The sequence below is a fragment of the Gigantopelta aegis genome, chromosome 13 (assembly GCF_016097555.1).
Source record: "Gigantopelta aegis isolate Gae_Host chromosome 13, Gae_host_genome, whole genome shotgun sequence".
In the NCBI taxonomy this organism is placed as follows: domain Eukaryota; kingdom Metazoa; phylum Mollusca; class Gastropoda; order Neomphalida; family Peltospiridae; genus Gigantopelta; species Gigantopelta aegis.
In genome coordinates, this window is record NC_054711.1 from 983,446 (window position 1) to 1,005,650 (window position 22,205).

At 35.8% G+C, this 22,205-nt stretch overlaps 1 protein-coding gene across 3 annotated transcripts in view; it reads right to left on the minus strand.

Moving 5' to 3' along the window:
- Window positions 1–967: 967 nt before the first annotated feature.
- Window positions 968–22,205, minus strand: part of LOC121387354 (vacuolar protein sorting-associated protein 8 homolog) — a 100,693-nt gene continuing 79,455 nt past the window's right edge. For all 3 annotated transcript variants that reach the window (XM_041518407.1, XM_041518408.1, XM_041518409.1), the window contains 10 exons: window positions 17,132–17,195; window positions 15,822–15,919; window positions 15,358–15,439; window positions 10,063–10,145; window positions 6,880–6,960; window positions 5,588–5,754; window positions 4,053–4,128; window positions 3,870–3,995; window positions 3,315–3,383; window positions 968–2,847 (listed from right to left, as the gene is read on the minus strand). In XM_041518407.1, the coding sequence (XP_041374341.1) occupies window positions 2,719–2,847; window positions 3,315–3,383; window positions 3,870–3,995; window positions 4,053–4,128; window positions 5,588–5,754; window positions 6,880–6,960; window positions 10,063–10,145; window positions 15,358–15,439; window positions 15,822–15,919; window positions 17,132–17,195 (975 nt within the window). In that variant the 3' untranslated portion in view covers window positions 968–2,718. The remainder of the gene's footprint in view (window positions 2,848–3,314; window positions 3,384–3,869; window positions 3,996–4,052; window positions 4,129–5,587; window positions 5,755–6,879; window positions 6,961–10,062; window positions 10,146–15,357; window positions 15,440–15,821; window positions 15,920–17,131; window positions 17,196–22,205) is intronic.

Consider the following 22,205-nt stretch of genomic DNA (forward strand, 5'->3'; position numbering starts at 1 on the left):
AATAAAATAATTATTAAATCATAAAAATAATTAACGTAATCATGCATACAAATTTTATTATAAATACAAATTATATATATTGTAGCCCACATCATAATTATTATATTAATAATTATCTTATCATTTCAAAATTGTTAAAATTTATAATTAACATTACCTGAAAATTGCATCAACAAAAATTATATTCTGCCCAACCTGCCCTGTCCCCACTACATTCAAAGTACAGGAAACACATCGGTACTAAATATAGATTATACTAATTCAGATTCTCGTTCGTTTCTCTTATATGGCAACCCAAGCTGTTATAATACACATAAGACGTATTGCAACTATGTGTTAGCTACAAAAAATAAATGACAATATGTAAGGCATGTAAAAAGTTAATACGATAACTTTATTCTATGTAAACCAGTAATCACCAAGGCTTTGCTTCACCCCCAAAGACCCAGATGATCGGTAACTAGGCCGTGTGACGTCACGCTGGTTCCGAGAATAGTATTCTATATATACAATACTAGTGACATATTGCCACATACAATACTTGTGACATATAACCACATACATATACAATACTTGTGACATAAATAAACCAAGACAAGAAATTCCATTCTTGAAAACATTTCCAAAATGATTTCTGCCACCTCATTTTAAACTGAATTTTTGTGGTTCTATGCAATTACGGTTCAAGCACACTGTCCTGGTCACACACACCAGCTATTTGGGCTGTCTGTCCAGGTTTGTATAAACTAGCCAAAGAGAAATGGAATCTGTTGAAAGACACGTCCGTTGGGGATCCACAGGATCTTTCCACATAAAAGATCTCTTGCTGCTAATGGAAATATATAGCAGGGATTTCCTCTTAAAGAGTATGCGTCGGAATTAAATAATGTTTAACATCAACAGCTGATAATAAGTCAATGTGACAAGGGGGGTAAGCGTGTTTAAACAAAACAAACTTTATAATTTTCCTTCCTGTGGACTAGCACCCCTCCGTTCATTTATTAATCTGCTCCTGTGAGGTGACACCCCTCTGTTCATTTATTAATCTGCTCCTGTGAGGTGACACCCCTCCGTTCATTTATTAATCTGCTCCTGTGAGGTGACACCCCTCCGTTCATTTATTAATCTGCTCCTGTGAGGTGACACCCCTCTGTTCATTTATTAATCTGCTCCTGTGAGGTGACACCCCTCCGTTCATTTATTAATCTGCTCCTGTGAGGTGACAAACACCGTGTCACTACTCCAATGTGAGAGTTAAATATTTAAATGACATTGTCATAACTCCATAGAAATGTTGAATATCTGAAAACTGGTGTCACTACTCCAATGTGACAGTTGAATATTTAAATGACATTGTCATAACTCCATAGGAATGATGAATATCTGAAAACTGGTGTCACTACTCCAATGGTTGAATATTTATTTACTGAAGTTGTTATTCCAGTTGAATATTGTGAAAATGGTGTCACAACTGCATTATGGAAGTTCAGTATTAGAAGACGGCATTTTGTCATAACTTCAATGTGACAGTTGAATACACTCATGGAAAGAAATAAAGGATCACACAGATAGCAACAACAAATAATGACTGCATCAAAAATCAATTCATAATATCAGAAGTTGACTGGGAACATATTGGCAGCACATTCAACACTACATACATTCAATCCCACATTACAACTTTGTATGAAATACAGACATTACTACGCTAGTAGTGAATTCAATTTGATCTACATTTGATGTGTTCCCTTATTTAAAAATAATTATTACATCACTGACACAGTTGAATATCAGAAGACTAATGTCATGACTACATTATCAGGGTTTCTGCCACAGGGTAAAACGGGTATAACGCCATACCTATAATTTTATTTTATTATATTGACTTTTTAACAAAATTAATTACTCTCATCATTACTGTATGATTTTCTTAACCCTAACTCTAAACTTGATCCATTTTCTTTCTGGGGGAGGTCCCCCATATCCCCCGTTGACTGTGGTTGCATTCAATTCCATAGTGCCATTCCAAAAAATTTCTTTCTGGCAGAAACACTGATTATATCCGTTCACTAGAAGACAATGGGTGTCGAAAGTCTTATCATGAATCTATTAAAGTTTTTCACCAAATGTGAATTAAAGTTGAAGATGTGAATATATTTTACTATTAATTCATCAAAAGGTTAATTTGTAAATAAAATAATTTTCTTAACAGAGTTAAATTTTGTTTTATTTTGTTAGGCTAACTGAAAATTTAATTTGGCAACAGGTTTTCTTACCAAATTGCTGATAATTGTTTTTGAGGGGAGGGAGAGGAGGAGGGAGAGGAGGTGGGAGAGGGGGAGAGGGGCATTCAGCTAAAACTCTGGATTAAATGATCGGTGTTAAAAGTGTTAAACACCATTTGGACAGTTGACTATTAGATAACAGGTGTCACAACTCCATTATGAAAGTTGACCATTAGATAACAGGTGTCACAACTCCATTATGAAAGTTGACCATTAGATAACAGGTGTCACAACTCCATTATGAAAGTTGACTATTAGACGACAGGTGTCACAACTCCATTATGAAAGTTGACTATTAGACGACAGGTGTCACAACTCCATTATGAAAGTTGACTATTAGATAACAGGTGTCACAACTCCATTATGAAAGTTGACTATTAGACGACAGGTGTCACAACTCCATTATGAAAGTTGACTATTAGACGACGGGGTGTCACAACTCCATGGGAATGGGTGGAGCGAGTTTGAGAGTGAAGTTCTCGTGCTGGAAGATTGTTCCTGACCGCGATTGGCGCGGCCCTCTCACCTGCTCAAGTTTGGCCAGCTCCGTTAGGATCGCAAGCTGCAAATAATAATAATAATTAATTTTTTTTTTAATAAAACAAGTTTTTAAAAAATTAAATAATATATTTGTTAAATAAACATTAAAATAACACCATCTTTAAAGAGGCAGACTTGTAAAGCAGTCAGGCCACTAAATGGTCCCACAAAATATTATGTGAAAATATAAAATGTTTCCCAAAGAGCAGACTATTAAAACAGCTACAGTCTGTCCCACAGGGAACGCCTTTTTTCATACTATGAAATTTACAAGTTATTTATTTCTACATTGGACAAACAAATATTATTGGTTTTGTTATTTCCAAAACACTTTTACTTTTCTTCTTACATCAAACCAAACTGAAATTATTTATAAAAATGATAAAAAAAACATTTTTATAGAATAATAGGACGGACTATAGACAGCATGAAACAACACAATAAAAAAAAAAAATATAACAATGTACATTTTGTGATGTGTGTATTTACCCGTGATGGAGTTTTCATTGCCTTCCGAACATTCTCAAATGCCTGGACATGCTGTGGATTTAAGCTTTTCTATAAAACAAACACAAAAATAAATAAATAAATAAAATTTATTATTCAGTGTACAATTAACTCTAGACTTGAATTTTAGATGCAATGGCTTTCCACAAATTTCACAGTAGGAAATCTAATTATGATTTTTAATGAAGTCGAAAAAAAACAGGGCTTACCCTGTCCATTGCCAAAATTAGCCAATTGCTAATTTTTAATTTAAATTGGCTACAGTATTTAGCATTTGGCTAATGATATTTTGTTTTAGTCAACCACTTTTTAATAATTTAAAAAGAAATACTATAGAATACTTTTGAAAACTAGTACCTCTTTAGACTTAGTTTTATCCAGTTTGTTCTGCATGGTGGTGGGGGGGGGGGGGGGGGGGGGGAATGAGACCTGGTACCTCTGTAGACTTAGTTTTGTCCAGTTTGTTCTGCAGGATGGTAGTGGTAGGGGGGGGGGGGGGGGGTGGAGGGGGAGAGGATGAAAATTAAAAACTAGTACCTCATTAGACTTAGTTTTGTCCAGTTTGTTCTGCAGGACGGCTTGAGCTGGGTTGGACAGAGACCGGTGGAACCGCGAGCTGTGTAGCTGACCGGTCCGCTTGGCATTACAGCACAGATAGCAGACCAACGGCACGTGGTAACTATGACCGGTCCGCTTGGCATTACAGCACAGATAGCAGACCAACATCTCATCACCGTCGATCATGTGAACCGAGCCGAGGGCACGCAGACACGGCACATGGTAACTATGACTACATCTGTAATAGAAATTAAATATCGCAGACACAGCACGTGGTAAGTATGACTACATCTGTAATAGAAATTAAATATCGCAGACACGGCACGTGGTAACTATGACTACATCTGTAATAGAAATTAAATATCGCAGATACGGCACGTGGTAAGTATAATAGAAATTAAATATCGCAGACACGGCACGTGGTAACTATGACTACATCTATAATAGAAATTAAATATCGCAGACACGGCACGTGGTAACTATGACTACATCTCTAATAGAAATTAAATACCGCAGACACGGCACGTGGTAAGTATGACTACATCTGTAATAGAAATTAAATATCGCAGACACGGCACGTGGTAAGTATGACTACATCTGTAATAGAAATTAAATATCGCAGACACGGCACGTGGTAACTATGACTACATCTGTAACAGAAATTAAATATCGCAGACACGGCACGTGGTAAGTATGACTACATCTGTAACAGAAATTAAATATCGCAGACACGGCACGTGGTAAGTATGACTACATCTGTAACAGAAATTAAATATCGCAGACACGGCACGTGGTAACTATGACTACATCTGTAACAGAAATTAAATATCGCAGACACGGCACGTGGTAACTGTGACAACATCTGCAACAGAAATTAAATATAGCAGACACGGCACATGGTAACTATGACTACATCTGTAACAGAAATTAAATACAGCAGACACGACACTTGGTAACTGTGACTACATCTGTAGTAGAAATTAAATATCACATACACGGCACGTGGTAACTGTGACTACATCTGTAGTAGAAATTAAATATCTTATACACGGCACGTGGTAACTGTGACTACATCTGTAATGGAAATTAAATATCACAGACACGGCACGTGGTAACTGTGACTACATCTGTAATAGAAATTAAATATCACAGACACGGCACATAGTAACTGTGACTACATCTGTAGTAGAAATTAAATATAGCAGACACGGCATGTGGTAACTATGACTACATCTGTAATAGAAATTAAATATAGCAGACACGGCACGTGGTAACTATGACTACATCTGTAATAGAAATTGAAAACTTATTAATGCATCAGTTTTTACCACTAAAAAGACATTTTTTTTTAGGGCCAACCTAAGAATATATTAGTATTGTTTTTGTAAAAAAAAAAATGATGTTGGTTTGGGTTAAAGCAAAGCTGGATTAATTTATTTTAACTTGAGTTTTATGCTTATATCCAATTATGGTTTACGTACACTGTCTTGGGCACACACACCATATATCTCTGCTACCAGGGTTAGTGGTTAGTGAGAGACAAGTCGATGTAGTAGCCCTACAAGTCACTAAAAAAGTTTAAAGTTAAAAATAAACAATTATATAGCTAGCATAAAAAACAACAACTCTGGGTGGGAGTTAGTACCGGGATGCGAACCCAGTACCTACCAGACCTAAGTCTTATTTATTCGGCTCACCTGAACACAACGACTACATCTGTATCCGACAGACTGGTAAAGCCTCGGTTACACAGATTGCAGTGGTCTCCCCTTGGAACGAAGCTCCGGCTTGCAGCGCCGGTCAGACTGCGAAGGTGGACATGAAGATCATGGTTCAGAAGGTTCTTACAGGTCTTCATTAACGTCTGCAATAAATATTATTTTGTTTTTTTAATGACACTATTAGAGCGCATCGATTTATTAAATCATTGGCTATTAGATATTAAACATTATATAATTTTTTAAATAGTCTTACAGATGGAACCCGCTATATTTTTCCATTAGTAGCAAGGGATCTTTTATATGCACCATCCTACAGACAGGATAGCACATATCACAACCTTTGTGCACTGGCTGGAACGAGAAATAGTCCAATGGGCCCACTGATGCCGATTGATCCCAGACCGACCGTGCATCAAGCAAGCACTTTACCACTGGGCTACGTCCCGCCCCTCGTGTAATAAATACATCAGTTTTTAATGGATAAATGTTTAAATTATTGGGTATTTATAAATTTCAGTGCAACCTGCCATTTCAGGGTTTCTACCAGAGGGTAAAACGGGTATGGCGCCATACCCAAAAATGTTTACATAATTTTTTTTAAAGTTTAAAATTCATTACTCTGATCATTACTGTATAATGTTCTTACCCTAACCCTAAACTTAACCCATTTTCTTTCTGGGGGAGCCACCCCCCCCCCCCCCCCCCCCTCTGTTGTCTGTGGTTGCATTCAGTTCCATAGCGCCATACCCACACATTTCTTTCTGGCATAAACACTGCATTTTCAGAAATCTATTAGTCATTGTGCCTTGTTTCCAAGGTACATACATTCTGTTGCCCTTCACATGCATCTTGAGCTACTAAAATAACAAAATAACCAGAAACATAATCTGTTTGTCAAACTGAATAATTAAAACAAAGAGTTCTCGTTTAGTAATGTGTTTTAAAATAACTTTATTACCCAACCTGTCACTCGCAATGAGAAAAACATATTTAATATTTTCTTAGTTAGTAATATTATACATTGGTGTAACAATGTGGCTGGTCGATTTGGTGCTTGTGAATCAATGATCTTGTTGGTACCAAATATGATGTCATCATGGTTTGGAAAACAAACAAAATGATGTCATCACGTTTGGAAAACAAAACAAAAATGTGTTACAGTGCCTAGTTAATTACAAACTGTCACTCCTGAATAAAATCATTCACAAAGTATGTGAGCCTAGATTTCATGCAGCCCACATGTAATAATCTAAATATGTAATGGTCACCTGTTCATAGTTGTAGTTCTCCAGCATGCCTATAATAAGTTCCTTAATTTCTCCAAACTTGCCTGTGTTGTAGGCAGGGTCCTGTTAAAATAACACCACAATTTTTAAACCCATGTTAAAACAAAACATTGTACAAATAGAGAATAATACAACAGGTCATCCCTCACACAGGTATGTAAGAAAAAAAGAATCTAACAATTAATCTGCACTTGTGAAAAGTCATTGGGTTACTCCATACATTAGGATGACAACAAACTCACTGAATGTATGGACACTGACATTGTAATTGGGTTACTCCATACATTAGGATGACAACAAACTCACTGAATGAATGGACACTGACATTGTAATTGGGTTACTACATACATTAGGATGACAACAAACTCACTGAATGTATGGACACTGACATTGTAATTGGGTTACTCCATACATTAGGATGACAACAAACTCACTGAATGTATGGACACTGACATTGTAATTGGGTTACTCCATACATTAGGATGACAACAAACTCACTGAATGTATGGACACTGACATTGTAATTGGGTTACTACATACATTAGGATGGCAACAAACTCACTGAATGAATGGACACTGACATTGTAATTGGGTTACTACATACATTAGGATGGCAACAAACTCACTGAATGTATGGACACTGACATTGTAATTGGGTTACTCCATACATTAGGATGACAACAAACTCACTGAATGTATGGACACTGACATTGTAATTGGGTTACTCCATACATTAGGATGACAACAAACTCACTGAATGTATGGACACTGACATTGTAATTGGGTTACTCCATCATTAGGATGACAACAAACTCACTGAATGTATGGACACTGACATTGTAATTGGGTTACTCCATACATTAGGATGACAACGAACTCACTGAATGTATGGACACTGACATTGTAATTGGGTTACTCCATCATTAGGATGACAACAAACTCACTGAATGTATGGACACTGACATTGTAATTGGGTTACTCCATCATTAGGATGACAACAAACTCACTGAATGTATGGACACTGACAATGTAATTGGGTTACTCCATCATTAGGATGACAACAAACTCACTGAATGTATGGACACTGACATTGTAATTGGGTTACTCCATACATTAGGATGACAACAAACTCACTGAATGTATGGACACTGACATTGTAATTGGGTTACTCCATACATTAGGATGACAACAAACTCACTGAATGTATGGACACTGACATTGTAATTGGGTTACTCCATACATTAGGATGACAACGAACTCACTGAATGTATGGACACTGACATTGTAATTGGGTTACTCCATCATTAGGATGACAACAAACTCACTGAATGTATGGACACTGACATTGTAATTGGGTTACTCCATCATTAGGATGACAACAAACTCACTGAATGTATGGACACTGACAATGTAATTGGGTTACTCCATCATTAGGATGACAACAAACTCACTGAATGTATGGACACTGACATTGTAATTGGGTTACTCCATACATTAGGATGACAACAAACTCACTGAATGTATGGACACTGACATTGTAATTGGGTTACTCCATACATTAGGATGACAACAAACTCACTGAATGTATGGACACTGACATTGTAATTGGGTTACTCCATACATTAGGATGACAACAAACCCACTGAATGTATGGACACTGACATTGTAATTGGGTTACTCCATCATTAGGATGACAACAAACTCACTGAATGTATGGACACTGACAATGTAATTGGGTTACTCCATCATTAGGATGACAACAAACTCACTGAATGTATGGACACTGACATTGTAATTGGGTTACTCCATACATTAGGATGACAACAAACTCACTGAATGTATGGACACTGACATTGTAATTGGGTTACTCCATACATTAGGATGACAACAAACTCACTGAATGTATGGACACTGACATTGTAATTGGGTTACTCCATCATTAGGATGACAACAAACTCACTGAATGTATGGACACTGACATTGTAATTGGGTTACTCCATACATTAGGATGACAACAAACTCACTGAATGTATGGACACTGACATTATAATTGGGTTACTCCATACATTAGGATGACAACAAACTCACTGAATGTATGGACACTGACATTGTAATTGGGTTACTACATACATTAGGATGACAACAAACTCACTGAATGTATGGACACTGACATTGTAATTGGGTTACTCCATCATTAGGATGACAACAAACTCACTGAATGTATGGACACTGACATTATAATTGGGTTACTACATACATTAGTATGACAGCAAACTCATTTAATGTATGGACACTGACATTATAAACAAGAACATGTATTTAATATGTAATATTAGTCATTCAGAAGATTTTATCAGTTGGAAATGTTACAATGGCAGGGGTCGAATTACAGTTTTTGGGTGAGGATGCCAAGTGTTGCCCCTGGTTTAAAAACCAAAATTAGGGCAACAAGGCAAGCTGGGAGGGCAAGTAAGATAAACGTTTCCTTGAAAAGAGATGCACAGACAACTTACTTTCTATCATGTCTTCTCAGACAAACATTATTTTACTATACAGGGCACCACAAAATGTTTCTTGCCATTGACAATATCTGATTTGTGGGCCATAACAACATAATTATGTAAGGAGCGCATTCATAGGACTTGCTGTTGGTACCGTGGTAACTTTCAAACCCTGCAATGGTAGCAAACTCAGGACAAACATTTTAACATACATTTTCCACTTGAGTAAAGTAAAGTCTGTTTTATGTAACGACGCCACTAGAGCACATTGATTTTTTACCTTATCATCAGCTATTGGACATCAGGTCATTCTGACACTGTTTTTTTTAGAGGAAACCCACTGTTGCCACATGGGGTACTCTTTTACGACTGGCAGCAAGGGATCTTTTATTTGTGCTTCCCACAGGCAGGATAGCACAAACCATGGCCTTTGTTGAACCAGTTATGGATCACTGGGCGGTGCAAGTGGTTTACACCTACCCATTGAGCCTTGCGGAGTACTCACTCAGGGTTTGGAGTCGGTATCTGGATTAAAAATCCCATGCCTCGACTGGGATCCGAACCCAGTACCTACCAGCCTGTAGACCGATGGCCTAACCACGATGACACCGAGGATGGTTTTTCCACTCGATAACACACAAACACATCTAAAAAAACTACTCACCTGCATTATCTTCTGCAAGATGGCTGGAGGTGCAATGTATCCCATCATGCTGTTCAAAACATGGTGAGTCATTTCCTTGAAGTCTGAAATAAAGGAAATACAATGGTAAAGATTGTCTAATGTGAAATCAGTGAAATATTACAGCTTTTCATCAATGTCTCCAAGTGTGAAATAAATGTGTAATGACACCGCAGTACAAGAAAACACATCAGCTATATATATATACTCGCGGAAAAAAGTTCCTGTGCACCAAATAATTGCATATAGAATATAATTTACTTGAAATCTGGTCATAAAAATTTCAGTAAATGAACATGTAACCACTCCCGTCGATATTCCTGCGGTGTCCTGTCAATTCAATGAATTATTCATGCTTTGTGACCACAAGTTGCATTACTAGAATTCTTTGTCACATGCTCCTGTTTGATGTCATTTTTCTTATTATTGGACTTTAAAACTATTGTATGGAATCTCATCACTCAGAAAAACATTTTTGTTGGTATCTGATCATCGTCAGTGTGATGCCACGCCTCCCAGAAAATGGACTCCTTCGAACTATGGGTATGATTGAGGTTAGAATGGAACAAACGCTGTTGCTAGTAATTTTGGTATTCATTGGTGTTCATCAGAACACTATGCAATATCTGCGGAGATGTTCTCGACAGTTTAGAGGTACTAGGGACTTCCATGTTTAGGGAGTCGGCACGTGACACCACGTCAGCAAATCGTCAGTATTAAGCGGGTACACATATGGAATCATTTGGAAATGATACGTTTAACATCCTAATGCATCTCTGAGTTAAGCCTAATCAGTGGAAGATCTGAACGTAACCGATTAGGTGATAACAAAGTACGACCATGACCGTACATCAGTACGTTGTTTTGTTACATCGTCACCGACGGCGCACCAAGCATTGTGTAAACAGTACTTCAGGTTCAGAAGGCAGGAGAGGATCACCGTACTTTTAACAGATAAATAGTACATCTATGTAAATCACAATATTTTAAAATTTTAAAAACATAAGTCCTACTGAAATTTTAATGATACACAGGAACCTTTTCCCGTGAGTATATATATATATATATATATATATATATATATATATATATACAGTCAGACCTGTTCTAGCGACTGCCTGTAATCAGCAGTCACCTGCCTTAAGCCGCCACTTTTTTCCCTCCCAAACAATTTATAATGTTAATGCACCTGTAATAAACGGTCACCCGTCTAACGCGGTCAGCTGCCACCTAAATCGGATCCCAAATCGCTAAAATACCTGTATTAAGTAGCCACATTAAATGTGTACTATTATACAAAGGGGATATTTTACCAACAGTGACAAGGTGCAGCAAATAATCGATCTACACACCTTCAGGAATACTAGTTCCCGTTCAGTCACGACATCTCTACTGTGTATCAACTAAGAAAGTATGATTCTGGAATGCATCTAATTGCCTCTAGCACAAGAATACACATCAACTATTGGATGTATATATATGTATATCATGGCATATCATTAACATAATGACACCCCAGCACAAGAATACACATCAACTATTGGATGTATATATATTATATCATGGCATATCATTAACATAATGACACCCCAGCACAAGAATACACATCAACTATTGGATGTATATATATATATATATTATATCATGGCATATCATTAACATAATGACACCCCAGCACAAGAATACACATCAACTATTGGATGTATATATATTATATCATGGCATATCATTAACATAATGACACCCCAGCACAAGAATACACATCAACTATTGGATGTATATATATATGTATATCATGGCATATCATTAACATAATGACACCCCAGCACAAGAATACACATCAACTATTGGATGTATATATATATGTATATCATGGCATATCATTAACATAATGACACCCCAGCACAAGAATACACATCAACTATTGGATGTATATATATATGTATATCATGGCATATCATTAACATAATGACACCCCAGCACAAGAATACACATCAACTATTGGATGTATATATATTATATCATGGCATATCATTAACATAATGACACCCCAGCACAAGAATACACATCAACTATTGGATGTATATATATTATATCATGGCATATCATTAACATAATGACACCCCAGCACAAGAATACACATCAACTATTGGATGTATATATATATGTATATCATGGCATATCATTAACATAATGACACCCCAGCACAAGAATACACATCAACTATTGGATGTATATATATTATATTATGGCATATCATTAACATAATGACACCCCAGCACAAGAATACACATCAACTATTGGATGTACAGTATACCCTCGATTTACCGCCTACTGTGGTACCTACGTGATTGTGGCGTTATATCGAGTTGGCGTTAAAGTGAGGGTGCCAAGGATGCGCCACCAAACATATTTTCCATTTAATACATCTGCATGTATTAAATGTCAGTTTGTTTAAAACGACAATAAACAAAAACAGAAAAAACAAGGTAACAAGTTAAACATTAATTTTAATTTGTCAATCAGCAATGAACAATGGAAATATAAAAACGTAAACAAGTACGGTGAAACGGTACAGTAACTTTGATTAGCACAGTGTCAAAGTGAATCCTTTTTAAAAAAGTCCAGTTTATTTTTCTGCTGTGTGCTCAGTAGAATTAACTCGTTCACTCTTGTTTGGAAAGAAATCATCGAATTTACATCGGACTTAACTGAATGTGGATTACCTTCTATAAACCGAAGAACTGTTTTGATCGCGTATCGCACACATACCGCTGAGGGAACTTCTTCCGGTCTAATAGGACACGTTTGCGTTTAGAATCCATTTTACTGCAATGAAATGCCTGATCGGTACCATGATATTTATCCCAAATGCTGAGTTGAAACTCGCATAGAGGCCCTGCTCTTACAAAAGCTTTTCAATTTTCAATTCTTTATTCACTTTGAGCTTTGCAACTAACTCATCAGCTTATACAGCTTACACACAATAACAGTTAAAAAGGATGTTTCTTTATTTATTAAACGCGGGTCATACTTGATTAGGACTAAAACAACTGATGTTACGCATTTACCCAGAATGGCCCGATCAAATGCACCGATGAAATCCCTTATTGTCACGTGATCATCAAACCGGTTTTTTGTCTGGTACCGCTACTTCTTTGAACTGCGGAATCACTGCACTGACAACTAACTGTAACACAGTCAATCATTAAACAATACGAAAAGTAACAACTCCTGTAGAGCTTAATTACGGCCAATGTACTCCTGTCGAGCCGCTTGATTACAGCTAATTGGAGCACGGGCGATATAATCGAGGGGACTGTAACATCTAAAATGCATTTTATTCAAAAAGATGTTTGGCGGATGGCGGATAGCGAGGGTGGCGCTAAATAGAGGGAATTAACCAAGAAAACAAATGGTACTTGGAAGAAAGTTGGCGATACGAGAGGTTGGCGTTAAATCGGGGGGCGGTAAATCGAGGTTATACTGTATATATATATATTACATCATGGCATATCATTAACATAATGACACCCCAGCCCAAGAATACACATCAACTATTGGATGTATATATATATGTATATCATGGCATATCATTAACATAATGACACCCCAGCACAAGAATACACATCAACTATTGGATGTATATATATTATATCATGGCATATCATTAACATAATGACACCCCAGCACAAGAATACACATCAACTATTGGATGTATATATATATGTATATCATGGCATATCATTAACATAATGACACCCCAGCACAAGGATTGTCGTTTAGAACAGATAAATCAACTTCCACCGAGTGGATTCGAACCACATGGACCCTCTGTATGAGAGTCAAGTGCTCTACAAGCTGAGCCAATAGAGACATTCTGACTATCTACTGCCGATAGAACCACTTTATACTAACACAAATACATATCAAACAATGTGACTTGAAAAGAAACCTTTTAAAATTCAATGACATCACCGAACCAAAACATGATGGGTAATAGTTTGTTTTCATTTCAACTTATATTCATGCTTATATCCAATTAAAGTTCAAGCACGCTGTCCTGGGCACACACACCTCATCTATCTGGGCTGTCCAGGACAGTGGATTAGTTGTTAGTTGATAGTGGTTAGTGAGAGAGAAGAGGGTGTAGTGGTATTACACCTACCCATTGCGTCGTTAAAACTCTCTCGGTGTGAGCCGGTACTGGGCCGTCTGTCCAGGACAGTAAGTTAGTGGTTAGTGAGAGAGAAGAGGGTGTAGTAGTATTACACCTACCACCGAGTCATTAAAACTCGCTCTGGGTGGCAGCCGGTACCATGCTGTGAACCCAGTATCTACCAGCCTCATGTCCGATGGCTTAACCACGACACCACCGAGGCTGGTACCAGGCTGTGAACCCAGTACCTACCAGCCTCATGTCCGATGGCTTAACCACGACACCACCGAGGCCGGTACCAGGCTGTGAACCCAGTATCTACCAGCCTCATGTCCGATGACTTAACCACGACACCACTGAGGCCGGTACCGGGCTGTGAACCCAGTACCTACCAGCCTCATGTCCGATGGCTTAACCACGACACCACTGAGGCCGGTACTGGGCTGTGAACCCAGTACCTACCAGCCTCATGTCCGATGGCTTAACCACGACACCACCGAGGCCAGTACCGGGCTGTGAACCCAGTACCTACCAGTCTCATGTCCGATGACTTAACCACAACACCACCGAGGCCAGTACCGGGCTGTGAACCCAGTACCTACCAACCTCATGTCCGATGGCTTAACCACGACACCACTGAGGCCGGTTTCATGTTTTCTGTTAGATATTATTTTACATCTCATTGAGTAGGTCTCTCTCCATGACAGGTTGCTCATGCTTTCTGTACACTCGCATAAAGAGGAAAAGACTTAGTGGTCAGTGTGCTGGCTCTCCACTTTCATCTTATTACTTCTATCTCCATCATCAGACATCTTCACTGTGGGTCATTGTTGCTGTTGTATTTATTATCTGGAAATGTTTTTTAAATTGCACACAAAAAGAAAGAAGAAGCAGCACTCAAAATGAAGGATGGTACAATGAATACCACCGGTCTTATTGCTTGGTAGGTACTAGGTTCACAACTTGGCATCGGCTCCCACCCGTTTTATGGGTAGGTGTAAGGCCACTACATTGACTTTTCTCTCACTAACCACTAACCGACTGTCCTGGACAGACAGCCCTGATAGTTGAAGTGTGAGCACAAATATAACTATAAATGAATGAATGAAAATGGATACCATCAAGAAACTGTTTGTCAGTGATGTCCTTCAGCTTCCTCTGAGGAGACATGATGCATTCCAAGAGAGGAAACCACAGAGACTGCAACAACAAATACACACACAATGAAAAACAATTCTTATAAAAACACCTTACTACCAGCCTAATACACTACATGCTTTTATAACGTATGTCACTGTCATACATCTATAAAATTACAAAAATGAAAAAACCCAAATCTTATAAAACCACCTCACTGCAAGCATAACATGCTACATGATTTTATAGTTTGTATCGGTTCTACACAGATACATTTACCTAAAATGACAAATAATTTGTAGAAAACTTGGAAACAGAGGACTTTTTGAAGATTTAAAGCTACATGTATTTAATTGGCTGTGGGGATGTCTGGACAAGGCTACTGAAATAGGGGGAAATGCCATTGGTTTGAGGTCAGGTTAAGTTGAAAAGAGTTTTACGTCACCTCTCTCCCGGCTTCATCCATCTTGCCCGAGTTTCTCTGACACAGCTGAATGATGACAAGTAACACAGTCTCCACTTCATGAAACAGAACAGTCGGGTCTGAAATTGAATACAGTATACTACAACACACCATATTACACACTGTGTGATATACACCATATTAAACACACATTACACACTGTAGCAAACACACCACATAACTCAGTGTCATACACACATTACACACTGTCATACACAGCACATTAGTGTCATACACAGCACATTACACACTGTCATACACAGCACATTACACAGTGTCACACACAGCACATTACACACTGTGTCACACACAGCACATTGCACACTGTCATACACACCATATTACACACTGTGTCACACAGCACATTACACACTGTGTCACACACAAAACACTACACACTGTGTCATACACAGCACGTTACACACTGTGCCATACACAACACGTTACACACTGTGCCATACACAGCACGTTGCACACTGTGCCATACACAGCACATTACACACTGTGCCATACACAGCATGTTACACACTGTGTCATACACACCATATTACACACTGTGTCACACAGCACATTACACACTGTGTCACACACAAAACACTACACACTGTGCCACACTAAACACTGTGTCATACACACCACATTACACGCTGTGCCATACACAACACATTACACACTGTGTCATACACAGCACATTACACACTGTGTCATACACAGCACTTTACACACTATCATACACACCATATTACACAATGTCATACACACTACTACACAGTTATACACACCATATTACACACTGTGTCATACACACTGTGTCATACACACCACATTACCATATTACATACCATGTCACAAAAACCACATTACATTGTATTCCTTGCTGCTATTCCAGCAGGAGTGGCATGAGCAGCAGATTTATAACTTTTCTCTCTTGACCTCAGACTAAAATAACCCCATACAACACAAATATCAGTAGTTTAAAATGAGACCTGACCATGTCATGTCATATGGACTGCAATAAAAACTCCTCCAGATAATCTCTAAAATGCAATAGCATGTTAACACTGACAAGGAGCAAGAGACAATTCCTGCTCAAAATATATATATTTTGATGATCAGATTCACAAGCAGCTGTGTTCTACAACTGATTCTAATTTCTAGCTTTTGCTTCAAGATTTAAATCTAGGACTCTAAGATTGCTTGAGTTTTGAGTGTTGGACACCAAAGTGCCATAGTTAAAAACAGAAATATATTTTTCCTTTTCTCTCTAAGATATGTTATGATTATTATCGTACCCCGAGTCGCGGATTCCCCGGCTTGTAACACCTCCACCAGCAACTTCATCTTACTCTGTAGATTCTGAAAAAATAACACACTATTGGACACTGTCCTGCCTTTGTTTAGATATTACCGACTCACAAAGTCTTTTCAAGGACTAAAATTAATTACATTTTCTGGTTTAGAACATCAAAACACCTGCAATTACATGTACCTACGGCCATTACTTCTTTATTTAATCTTTTAGATGTGATATTCACCATTCTAGGTTACGTCAATATTTAATCTTTTAGATGTGATATTCACCATTCTAGGTTACTTCTTTATTTAATCTTTTAGATGTAATATTCACTATTCTAGGTTACTTCCTTATTTAATCTTTTAGATGTGATATTCACCATTCTAGGTTACGTCAATATTTAATCTTTTAGATGCGATATTCACCATTCTAGGTTACTTCCTTATTTAATCTTTTAGATGTGATATTCACCATTCCAGGTTACTTCCTTATTTAATCTTTTAGATGTGATATTCACCATTCTAGGTTACTTCCTTATTTAATCTTTTAGATGTGATATTCACCATTCTAGGTTACTTCAATATTTAATCTTTTAGATGTGATATTCACCATTCTAAGTTACTTCCTTATTTAATCTTTTCGATGTGATATTCACCATTCTAGGTTACGTCAATATTTAATCTGTTAGATGTGATATTCACCATTCTAGGTTACTTCACTATTTAATCTTTTCGATGTGATATTCACCATTCTAAGTTACTTCCTTATTTAATCTTTTCGATGTGATATTCACCATTCTAGGTTACTTCCTTATTTAATCTTTTAGATGTGATATTCACCATTCTAGGTTACTTCAATATTTAATCTTTTAGATGTGATATTCACCATTCTAGGTTACGTCAATATTTAATCTTTTAGATGTGATATTCACCATTCTAGGTTACGTCAATATTTAATCTGTTAGATGTGATATTCACCATTCTAGGTTACTTCAATATTTAATCTTTTAGATGTGATATTCACCATTCTAGGTTACTTCCTTATTTAATCTTTTAGATGTGATATTCACCATTCTAGGTTACTTCAATATTTAATCTGTTACATGAGATATTCACCATTCTAGGTTACGTCAATATTTAATCTGTTACATGTGATATTCACCATTCTAGGTTACTTCTATATTTAATCTTTTAGATGTGATATTCACCATTCTAGGTTACTTCAATATTTAATCTTTTCGATGTGATATTCACCATTCTAGGTTACGTCAATATTTAATCTTTTAGATGTGATATTCACCATTCTAGGTTACTACAATATTTAATCTTTTAGATGTGATATTCACCATTCTAGGTTACGTCAATATTTAATCTTTTAGATGTGATATTCACCATTCTAGGTTACTTCCTTATTTAATCTTTTAGATGTGATATTCACCATTCTAGGTTACGTCAATATTTAATCTTTTAGATGTGATATTCACCATTCTAGGTTACGTCAATATTTAATCTTTTAGATGTGATATTCACCATTCTAGGTTACTTCCTTATTTAATCTTTTAGATGTGATATTCACCATTCTAGGTTACTTCAATATTTAATCTTTTAGATGTGATATTCACCATTCTAGGTTACGTCAATATTTAATCTTTTAGATGTGATATTCACCATTCTAGGTTACTTCCTTATTTAATCTTTTAGATGTGATATTCACCATTCTAGGTTACGTCAATATTTAATCTTTTAGATGTGATATTCACCATTCTAGGTTACGTCAATATTTAATCTTTTAGATGTGATATTCACCATTCTAGGTTACTTCCTTATTTAATCTTTTAGATGTGATATTCACCATTCTAGGTTACTTCAATATTTAATCTTTTAGATGTGATATTCACCATTCTAGGTTACGTCAATATTTAATCTTTTAGATGTGATATTCACCATTCTAGGTTACGTCAATATTTAATCTTTTAGATGTGATATTCACCATTCTAAGTTACTTCCTTATTTAATCTTTTAGATGTGATATTGACCATTCTAGGTTACGTCAATATTTAATCTGTTAGATGAGATATTCACCATTCTAAGTTACTTCCTTATTTAATCTGTTAGATGTGATATTGACCATTCTAGGTTACTTCCTTATTTAATCTTTTAGATGCGATATTCACCATTCTAGGTTACTTCCTTATTTAATCTTTTAGATGTGATATTCACCATTCTAGGTTACGTCAATATTTAATCTTTTAGATGTGATATTCACCATTCTAGGTTACTTCCTTATTTAATCTTTTAGATGTGATATTCACCATTCTAGGTTACGTCAATATTTAATCTTTTAGATGTGATATTCACCATTCTAAGTTACTTCCTTATTTAATCTTTTAGATGTGATATTCACCATTCTAGGTTACTTCCTTATTTAATCTTTTAGATGTGATATTCACCATTCTAGGTTACTTCCTTATTTAATCTTTTAGATGCGATATTCACCATTCTAGGTTACGTCAATATTTAATCTTTTAGATGCGATATTCACCATTCTAGGTTACTTCCTTATTTAATCTTTTAGATGTGATATTCACCATTCTAGGTTACTTCCTTATTTAATCTTTTAGATGTGATATTCACCATTCTAGGTTACGTCAATATTTAATCTTTTAGATGCGATATTCACCATTCTAGGTTACTTCCTTATTTAATCTTTTAGATGTGATATTCACCATTCTAGGTTACTTCCTTATTTAATCTTTTAGATGTGATATTCACCATTCTAGGTTACGTCAATATTTAATCTTTTAGATGCGATATTCACCATTCTAGGTTACTTCCTTATTTAATCTTTTAGATGTGATATTCACCATTCTAGGTTACGTCAATATTTAATCTTTTAGATGCGATATTCACCATTCTAGGTTACTTCCTTATTTAATCTTTTAGATGTGATATTCACCATTCTAGGTTACTTCTATATTTAATCTTTTAGATGTGATATTCACCATTCTAGGTTACTTCAATATTTAATCTTTTCGATGTGATATTCACCATTCTAGGTTACGTCAATATTTAATCTTTTAGATGTGATATTCACCATTCTAGGTTACTTCCTTATTTAATCTTTTAGATGTGATATTCACCATTCTAGGTTACTTCAATATTTAATCTTTTAGATGTGATATTCACCATTCTAGGTTACGTCAATATTTAATCTTTTAGATGTGATATTCACCATTCTAGGTTACGTCAATATTTAATCTTTTAGATGTGATATTCACCATTCTAAGTTACTTCCTTATTTAATCTTTTAGATGTGATATTGACCATTCTAGGTTACGTCAATATTTAATCTGTTAGATGAGATATTCACCATTCTAAGTTACTTCCTTATTTAATCTGTTAGATGTGATATTGACCATTCTAGGTTACTTCCTTATTTAATCTTTTAGATGCGATATTGACCATTCTAGGTTACTTCCTTATTTAATCTTTTAGATGCGATATTCACCATTCTAGGTTACGTCAATATTTAATCTTTTAGATGTGATATTCACCATTCTAGGTTACTTCCTTATTTAATCTTTTAGATGTGATATTCACCATTCTAGGTTACGTCAATATTTAATCTTTTAGATGTGATATTCACCATTCTAAGTTACTTCCTTATTTAATCTTTTAGATGTGATATTCACCATTCTAGGTTACTTCCTTATTTAATCTTTTAGATGTGATATTCACCATTCTAGGTTACTTCAATATTTAATCTTTTAGATGTGATATTCACCATTCTAGGTTACTTCCTTATTTAATCTTTTAGATGTGATATTCACCATTCTAGGTTACTTCCTTATTTAATCTTTTAGATGCGATATTCACCATTCTAGGTTACGTCAATATTTAATCTTTTAGATGCGATATTCACCATTCTAGGTTACTTCCTTATTTAATCTTTTAGATGTGATATTCACCATTCTAGGTTACTTCCTTATTTAATCTTTTAGATGTGATATTCACCATTCTAGGTTACGTCAATATTTAATCTTTTAGATGCGATATTCACCATTCTAGGTTACTTCCTTATTTAATCTTTTAAATGTGATATTCACCATTCTAGGTTACTTCCTTATTTAATCTTTTAGATGTGATATTCACCATTCTAGGTTACGTCAATATTTAATCTTTTAGATGCGATATTCACCATTCTAGGTTACTTCCTTATTTAATCTTTTAGATGTGATATTCACCATTCTAGGTTACGTCAATATTTAATCTTTTAGATGTGATATTCACCATTCTAGGTTACTTCCTTATTTAATCTTTTAGATGTGATATTCACCATTCTAGGTTACTTCCTTATTTAATCTTTTAGATGCGATATTCACCATTCTAGGTTACGTCAATATTTAATCTTTTAGATGCGATATTCACCATTCTAGGTTACTTCCTTATTTAATCTTTTAGATGTGATATTCACCATTCTAGGTTACTTCCTTATTTAATCTTTTAGATGTGATATTCACCATTCTAGGTTACGTCAATATTTAATCTTTTAGATGTGATATTCACCATTCTAGGTTACTTCAATATTTAATCTTTTAGATGTGATATTCACCATTCTAGGTTACTTCCTTATTGTTTTTGTAACAAATGTTTTGTAACTTCATTTTGCAAATGTCAGAATATCAAGACAAACGAATAATACATGTATATCCATCCCCTTTTTGTATTAACCTTTAGACAACTGGATTAATTTTTGACAAAAACCACATTGAGGGGGTATAAATTTACAACTTTTTCTCACATATTTTTGTTTTTTAAAATTCTCAAATGCTTAAAATAATTTTCATATCTGAAAGGATATTTATTATGTCATGAAATATAGTTGACAGCAAAAAGGTGCAGTTCAAAATTAAAAACTCCACAGCATTGCCAATAGTGAATATCACATCTAAAAGATTAAATAAGGAAGTAACCTAGAATGGTGAATATCACATCTAACAGATTAAATTTTGACGTAACCTAGAATGGTGAATATCACATCTAAAAGATTAAATATTGACGTAACCTAGAATG